This window comes from Aulonocara stuartgranti (genome assembly GCF_965226115.1).
Source record: "Aulonocara stuartgranti genome assembly, chromosome: 10".
NCBI classification, from domain to species: Eukaryota; Metazoa; Chordata; class Actinopteri; order Cichliformes; family Cichlidae; genus Aulonocara; species Aulonocara stuartgranti.
In genome coordinates this window covers 9,042,809-9,051,559 of record NC_138946.1, presented here as the reverse complement: position 1 = coordinate 9,051,559, position 8,751 = coordinate 9,042,809, and the positions used below count along the sequence as shown (strand labels likewise).

Below are 8,751 nucleotides of genomic sequence, written 5' to 3'. Positions count from 1 at the left end.
AAGAGCAATGGAAACGTGCAAAAAAGAACTTGGTGTGTGTGTGTGTGTGTGTGTGTGTGTGTGTGTGTGTGTGTGTGTGTGTGTGTGTGAGTGAGTGAGTGAGTGAGTGAGTGAGTGAGTGAGATTCTGCAGATAAGTGCTTGGCAGTGATGTGTATGAAGTGTGTGGTGTCATTCCTGTCACTGTGTGTTCAGGAGTGTGATGTTTTGGGGGAATAAACTGTTCCGGCCAGGTGGGCACCAAGGACTTTGGTGGTCTTGACGCCCTCCACAGAGGATCCACCGATGTTAAGTGGACAGTGATCTCTCTGTGCTCTCAATCATCTCCTTTGTTTTGTCAACATTCAGAGACAGGTTGTTGATTCTACACCAGTCCGTTAGCTGCTGCACCTCCTCTGTATGCTGACACAGTCGTGTCATCGGCGAACTTGATGTGGTTTGAACTGTGCATTGCTGCACAGTTGTCTGTGGAGCAGTAAAGAAAAACACCTGATGGAAGTCGGTGATTTTTCCTAGTGGAAAAAGAGATGTAAACAGAAAATAAAAAATGACCTAAAAATTGAACTCTGTGCTACACCACAGGTAATATGTACTGCAAACTATGAATGATTGCTCTACCTGAAGGTCCTTTCTGAAAGGGTGTTCTATAACTAAGCAAATATAGAGTCCTTGATGACAACCCATGTTTAAAGCTCTATGTATGAGCATAGGTCTCTTTTTACTGAATCTCAAATTCTCTCTTTGCTGTAAATGTTGGACCGAATTCTAAAATGACACCAAAATGTTTCAAGTTTCTCTTTTTGAAGTCTGTTTTTAAGTCAAAGCCAGCGTCCTTCAGTAGTCTTTGTGCAGCCGGCTTAATGGTTCTCTGAATCCTGGACAGAGTTCTGTTTCTCTTACAAGGTTTGAGTCTTTCAAAGGTTAAGTGCTTCAAAATATGCACAATGTCCTCCACTGCTGAGCAGAGGCATGCTCGCTCGTTTACACACCCTAACCCGGACACGGAAAGGATTGACAGATTGATAGCTCTTTCTCGTGTAAACGCGAGTAAAATCTTCAGTAAAGTCTAAACTGCAAACTCAAAATGGTTATTTGAGATGCTCTTAAGTATACCTTAGTGAAACCAATCACTGCAATCCTGGTATATGGAAGAGCAATGGAAACGTGCAAAAAAGAACTTGGTGTCTGAAGGTGTGTGTGTGTGTGTGTGTGTGTGTGAGAGATTCTGCAGATAAGTGCTTGGCAGTGATGTGTATGGTGTGTGTGGTGTGTGGTTTCTCTTACAAGGTTTGAGTCTTTCAAAGGTTAAGTGCTTCAAAATATGCACAATGTCCTCCACTGCTGAGCAGAGGCATGCTCGCTGCTTCATATAGCGCACTGCACTAGTCTTAGACATGGGCTAAACTTCACTTGGTGACACTCATCTAAACAAATGATTTCAAGCAGAATTTACATTTCAGGAGTACAAGAATTCCTGTTTGCTCACCATATTCATCATCACTGTTTAGCATTTTTATCAAACTGTTAAGAGTGATGATTTAACTCAGTGCCACACACAGAAACCTCTGGCTTTAAATACCGTGGATCGTTCAAGCCATGCAAAATGCTAAAAAAGTGCACTATCATATTGATATTGCATGTTGGAGATCTTTTACTTTTTTGCTGTCTCGTGCTGTTCAGGATGTCTTTGGCTTGCTAATCAGTCACAGTCAATCAGTTATTTTGTAATACTGGCAACTGCAAGTTCCCAGCTAGCAGGAAATCCTCCCACAGTGTTGATGACGTTCTCACGGCCTTCTCAAGAAATGTTCAAAGAACATCAGAAGGACGTTTATCACTAAAATAAGGTTCCTTACAAAGGTTTGTCTAAGACATTATGTTTTTGACAGCAGTAGTCTGAAGATGTTTTTACCATTAGCATGTAGCACTGCAGGAATGCGTCACAAAACAACACAGTGTGACCTGTTACCTCAATAACACCTCCTCACATTACAAGACTTTTTTTTTTTAAGAACGTTTGGACATTTCAGGCCTCAGTCTCATCCTGAGAAGATTATCAGAACTAGTTTACCTGGTTGGGACAGGAGCAACAAGACAGGAAAAGTTTGATTTTATTTATCTTTTTCTCAAGTACCATTTCCTCCTGTGGCCATTAGTCAAGCCACACGAGGTCAGTTCATTTCAATAGACAGAGTGAAGATAAATCATTATTTTTCACAGTGCCTAAAAATGGACGTGGACATAAAAGACACAGAGAACTTTTTATTTTTATTTTTGGTAGCCTTCAGGGTGTTAATTATCTTACAGCACAGGTCTCCGTGTCCTCTGCAGTATCCATTTAAGAAGCAACAAACACAACACAATGGAGGACGTTCTTTGATAAGAAACCGACACTTACTTACTGTACAATTAAACTACAAGTGCACTTTTTTCTGTTCTGAAAAGAAAGAAACGACACATAACTGAGCAACACTTTGGTCAGTCATATTTGGAATGTTGTTTTGAACATTTTTCTTTTTTCAAACATCGTCATTCGCCGTGCGGATTTCCGTTTATGGACCCGCACTTAACTGAAAACATTTAAAAAACTGTAAACACCATAAATCATGCTCGTTACATGCACTTTGTGACTGTTCATATGTGACTCTTCCTCCAAATATTTGGATGACACCCAACTCACATTTTAGCTTCACTACATTTCCAACAAAAGATGTACTTGTGTTATGACCTTTAGCAAAACAGCGTTTCATAAAAGGCAACAATTCTGTAAGGCAGAACTATATTTGGACAGTAACACATTCATATTTAAGCAATTTGTGCATCATCAGTATATACAGAATAGACACATTTGACATCTTTTACAAAGGATCCAAGGTCTTAACAGACAGTAAAAGCTATTTGAGTAAAAAGGGAAAAAAAAAAAGGTTTGAGGCATTTGTGAGATTTTGGCTGAAAAAACACTAGAATGCAGCTTTTTTAAGACATACCAACAATAGACACTTAGTTTAACAATTCCCCTCCAGTCAGAACAGAGACACCGCACAGCTGCTTGCAGTTTGTTGTATACCCCACTGGAGGGGCAGGTTGAGGGTGAGCAATAAGGCCACCACATAATGCATGAGGTCTGGGGTTCAGTAGCATTTCATCAAACCTAAATCAAGTATTGACTTTGCTATACAAAGCCAAATCTTTGAGTCTCTCACAGAATCCATCTGACAATTACACACAACTCGCGTTTTTGTTGGCAGTTACACTTTGCCTGTCATTATAGAGTTAAGCATGTAGGTGCAAAAAGCTGCATCTTTCTATATCAGGATGGCTGTGGCTCAGAAGGTAGAGCAGGTTCTCTAATGATTAGAAAGTTGGTGGTTTGATTCCCAGCTCCTACAGATTGTGTCTAAGTAGCACTGGGTAAGAAATAGCTTCCAGTGCATACATGTTATTCAGAAAGTGCTTTGTGGGTGAATGTGGCTTGTATGAGTGTTCAGATATAAGTGCTGTAAAAATATTAAACCTTAACTTGGTACAACTAATTAAAAAAAGGTAAACTGACCAATTCCATAATTGACATCAAAGACCTTCTACAAACCTCTCTCTAAAGTAGAATTTTTCCACTCTGGATTGAGACTCAGACCCCTTTCAGACACACACTCTTTAACTTGAATCTGATGGCACCTAAATGTGTCATCTTCAAGTGAAGTAAAACCTTGGTCAATATGATAACCGCGTCACAGGATTATGAGCATCTCTTTCATCTTTGTGAGTAGCTCGGCTCATTATAATGTTACGTATACGACGATTAATATAATGATCCCTCCCACAAAATGGCATCTGCGTGGGAGGGATGGTACAGATGCATAAAGAAACATGTTTTCAGTAACAACAGTAGGAAAAGCTGAACATTCAAAAGCATCGTTACACTTTGCATGACAAATACTGCACGCTATGGCTCTCTCTGTCACAGTTATGCCTAAATAAAGCTGAGCATAGAGACCAGTTTTCAGAAAAGACAATAATCAAACAAAAGCCACATTACATTATGGCAAATTACTTAAGGCAAGATGATAAACAAAGCTTAATCAGAACAACTTTTTGAGAATTATTGGTTACTTTTATGCCATTAAGTGAGGACTTATAAGAGATTCCAAAAAAATGAGTCATTCTCAGACTGAACAAACATTGCAACAATGGAATCATCACCAGCTCCCAACCCTAACATGAAAACAGAGATATAGCAAGAATGGCACACAGAACTTAATAGCCCTTTTTTTCTGTAAACCTTTTAACTTGACCTTTCATCAGCACAGATTAAAGATTGAAAGCACAGAAAAAAGTCACTGCACAAATCCTACAATACAAGTTCACCATAAGAATAAATTAGCAGTCTGGAACACATTGGTTGTCGGCACTGCAACACTTTAAAGCTCACTGCTGACATGTCCAAGGTATTAAAAGTGACCAGAATACATTTTAGAAAAGGGAGAGAGGGTTTGATAAATATATGAGACAAAGTGAAGTCATTAAAGCTGCCGTCATGTCTTCAGACATTCTGGAGTCCTCTCTCGTGGCCGTCCAGCTGCACCTTAATCTTGTGCAGTTCTTCGATCTCCTGGTGGTGGCGCTCTGTCTTGTGGCGAACCAGAGAGCGATAGAAGTGAATGGTGAACACCACAAAAATCACCCCCACTGGGACCATGATGATGGTGGAGGCCAGGGCAGCCTGCCAGCCGGGGTTCTGCTGCGAGGGGGTGGTGGTTTCCAGAGGGGTGGCTGATGTGGTAGTTGTCTTTTTGATCTTGCCAGATTCTACAGGCAAGAACTTGATCCAGCAGAGGAGCACCACTTCTGCTAAAAACAACAGGATCCCCAAGGCCGTGGAGAAGCCCCAGGCCAGCTCGATGTAGTAGTGCATGCGTTCGTGAGGCGACTCGCTGACGGAGTTGAGGTTGTGGATGTTGCTGACAGCTTCCACATTAGGAAGAATGCAGGTGCTGATCAGCAGAGCAAAGAGGTGCACTGCCACCAGGATGGTGGTGCACACACTGAAGGCGATGAGAAGCAGACGAGGGTAACTGTATTGAACTTCCAGCTGCACCTCAACCATGGCCACCTGAGACATTTAAACAGAGACATATCCAAATTACTCTACATCCATGAGTACATCAAAGCACACCAACACAATGCAAACTATACTACGCAAAGAATTTCAGGCATTTTCTAACCCTTCTGTATGAGGTCCCATTAACTGTGGTCAGAAGTATTTAAGCCACTAAGAAAGAGCAGTTTTTTGGCAAGTCTAAGCCTTCAGAAACTTTCTGGAATGTTAACTCTCAAGTCAGATAACAACCACCATGCTTCCAGGGCTGAAAAATAAAGCCAACAAACTGCAGTCCCTCAAATGGAGGCTTGAATTGGCTTCAGCATGAATAAATCTCTAACTCCAATGATCAGGGGTGTCAAGCATAAGGCAAGAGGGCCAGAATTGGCCCAGCAAAGACCCGGTGGCGCGCGCGCACACACACACACACACACACACACACACACACACACACACACACACAGGAAATGAAGCGGTTTATGAAATTTCAGTTTCTGGGTCAGTGTCAGATTCTGTTTCGAAGGCAATGCGTTTTGCTCTGTCTGCCTTACTCTCCATAGCAACAGAGGCTGTGGCTTGTCTTGTGAGAAGCCACAATGCCAGAACAGCTACAAATGCTTCTTCTTGATGAGCAAAATAATTAATTTACTATGGAGATAACAAAACAGCAACTAAGTTAACTATATAGCTGTTACTTTGTGGGAAAATTGCTGTCCAAATTTGATCACAACAGAACACAAGATGTGCTTCTCTGTCAAAAACTTAATTCATCAACTTTAACGATATATTTAATTTATATTGTCAGAAAAAACACTCATCCCATTAAGAATGCAAATGGACAGCACAAACATGACATTTAAAACCACTTCCTTCCTGCAGGTTAGTGGGGATTTTTCATATTAGACTAAACTGACTAACCATTGCAAAGCCAGACAACAGTGCAGAGGTCCTGCTGGAGGCCTTCAGCTTGGCACGGCTCAGATAGAGTTTCCTCCATGACAGTGCCTGCACTGAGTGGTGGTTGGAGCTGACCAACTCCAGGTAACTACGTCGCACCCAGTCCCTGTAGTCCATCCCACTGTTGTCTGGGGCATGCTCTGCTGGAGAACCCATAGGCACATTCAGCTCACTGCTCATTTCACCTGGTGGATATGAAGCAGAGACAGAATCACATCAATGACCTGGTGTCTCAGATCCCATTACAGATTAAGATTAGAGATATGAGATTAATACACGTGGCATGTTTAAGTGATAATAACAAAAGTTTTTTTTTTTTAAATCTCCTGCAAGAACCCTTTGACATGTACCACTTTTATGCAAAAAATGAAGCTACTTTAGCGTGATTCTTACTTTAGCGGTTAACAGTCACAGCTGTTAACCGCTATTCTATCACATTACCATGAACTTTATTTTGAAAGCACTTCCTCAAATTAATCACCAAATTATGATTGATTGAGAAACAGGAGACAGTGTTAACCTTGTGATCAGCGTACTGTGGGACATTTAACAAAACCAACCTTTTTTTTTAAGTGACTCATTTTGAAAACAGAAAACTTCCCTTGTGGTCACAGGAGATACGCATCAGATACAAAAATTTACATTTGGTGATGCTGCTGTGGACAATTGTAGCTCATAAATCATCAATCTGTGACATTCATATTTTTAACCATACAATACTGCAGCATTTATAGCCAAGATGGTTTACCAGCTCCTGCCCATATCTAGGTCTGTTTACATATTACAAAAAAGAAAAAAAAAAGATACATCATGGGTCCTTCAGTTTATTAACTGCGATGTTATCATAGTAACCCAATAAAGTTTATATATAAAGAAATGCTCGGTTGTGAATGTTTATCTTTGCTGTGTTTTCTCCTGACCATCAATCACAGGAGCTCACTATCCAAATACTCCCAAACTCTGTGTGTGTGAGTGTGAGAGAGAACAGGGGGGCTGTCTCAACAATGTTTTGCACCAACAACCTATTGGCAAAGAGCCAGGGGAGCTAAAGGGAGGGAACAGGAAATCACTATTGTGGGAAAAAAAGACAAAGTTAACGCATGAATACAAACAGCCATGCCATGAGTAAAAACACATGAAAAAAGCAAAGACTTAAGCATGTATATATAAGCACATATCCACTGGCATATTCTAAAGTGATGCACTCAACAACAACATTCAACAAACTGCACAGCAGCAGTACGTCTATCTCCCTTCACGATGTGCAAGCACAGGCTGTGCAAACACAAACCACTGAATTTTACAGTTTGCACTTTAACCATTAATGCGTCAGTGCTTATGATAGTTAGTGCGCACCACTATCTATATATCTATCTCGCCCACTCTCTTTCTCTCCATCTATCTATATATATATATATACACACACACACACACACACACACACAGACACAGACAGACAAGTGCAAAACGGTGGCCCCATGATTTTGCAGGGGTAACACGTTTCAGCAGATGGGTGCACCTTTACGTCTCTATGTATATTTAGAACTCTGGTAAGTTGGCAGGATCCGTTTACAGAGTTTCGCTAACAGAAAGCAAAAATACCGCTGTTATTTCAGTCAGCGTTAAACAGTAAAAGCCGGAAGACATAATGCGAATACTTATGCAAAAAATCTGGTGCGCATTTTAGCCTGAGTCCATCTTCACCTGATATGAGCACCATAACAAAATTCAGAAAAAGCAGGTCTCTACCAGCTAGCTTATTTAGCTAGCCATTCTCAGCAAGTTCGCCTGTTCCTTAACTTTCCGTCTTACCTATCCGCCAAAGTACCTTTTAATTACGGGTGCAAACTCCGAGACAGTCCTCTCTCCACGTTGCCACCCGACAAATGAACGCTCTCCGGTCCTCTCCGGGTGTTTTAGTCAAACAACTTCCGCTCTTGGCTTGTAGTTAATCAATAAAAGTACCCCCGTTTCACTCCTGCATCTGAACCAGGTCCTCCAACTGCACTGCTCTCCTCCATACCCCGACAACCTGCGTGACAGTTGCGCTTCAATTCCAAGTAAGTTCACCTGCCGCCTGGTTTCCTGGTTCGGATGGTGCGGTCCCAGCAGAGTGCAGAACGGAAGCTGAGGAAAACTAAAGTCCTTAAAATAAAAGGTTTCCGCTTGGGCGTGTAACTTTCAAAATAAAAGCAGGTTGAAGCCTCCCGGTGTCTCCTACAATACAAGGAAGACTGTTCAAAAAGCCCCTTTCATTGTTAATGCATAAAATAATTCCACATAGAACACTTAAAAACAATTAAAGAAAGTTTAACAGTGAACCCTGTTCCCAATAACACTGCATTATAAGCATAAATAGTTGTCTAGACTGGGTTTAGAAAAATGACTTGCACCATGTTGTGATTGTTTCTAGACCCAGCAATGCTTTATGTCACAATCTCTAAAGTAGGCCTCTCACTGGGTTAATAAGATACATAAATTAAATAATGTTATTATACCTCTTAAAGTATGTAATAAGACCTGTAATGTTAATTTTAGATCAAACTCAAAAGTGCAACTAACTGTAACTGGTGGGTAAGATCATCCAGGGCTATTTTGGAGGTAATATCCTCTGTAAAGCTGACAGAGTGGTTATATCCCTCACACCACTGGCACTAGCAAAATGCCAGTATGTGGAAGTGCATTTACTGCTGTCAA

At 41.0% G+C, this 8,751-nt stretch overlaps 1 protein-coding gene across 2 annotated transcripts; it reads right to left on the bottom strand.

Moving 5' to 3' along the window:
- Positions 1-2,241: 2,241 nt before the first annotated feature.
- On the bottom strand, positions 2,242-8,199 carry orai2 (ORAI calcium release-activated calcium modulator 2). Of its 2 annotated transcripts, none has more exons than XM_082548453.1 (3): positions 7,867-8,199; positions 6,016-6,239; positions 2,242-5,109 (listed from the first exon to the last, which is right to left on the bottom strand). In XM_082548453.1, the coding sequence occupies exons 2-3, from the start codon at positions 6,232-6,234 to the stop codon at positions 4,540-4,542; spliced, it is 789 nt and encodes a 262-aa protein (XP_082404579.1). In that variant the 5' UTR covers positions 6,235-6,239; positions 7,867-8,199; the 3' UTR covers positions 2,242-4,539. The 2 variants fall into 2 exon arrangements, with proteins under 2 accessions (XP_082404579.1, XP_082404578.1); XM_082548452.1 differs by having other exon boundaries at positions 7,883-8,198.
- Positions 8,200-8,751: the final 552 nt, after the last annotated feature.

What these genes read in the sequence shown, in the direction of transcription:
- orai2 (XM_082548453.1), bottom strand. Translation starts at nt 6,234, where the DNA reads ATGAGCAGTGAGCTGAATGTGCCTATGGGTTCTCCAGCAGAGCATGCC. An exon ending in TGTTGTCTGGCTTTGCAATG is followed by an intron (nt 5,110 to 6,015) that starts GTTAGTCAGTTT and finishes TAAATGTCTCAG; the next exon opens with GTGGCCATGGTTGAGGTGCA.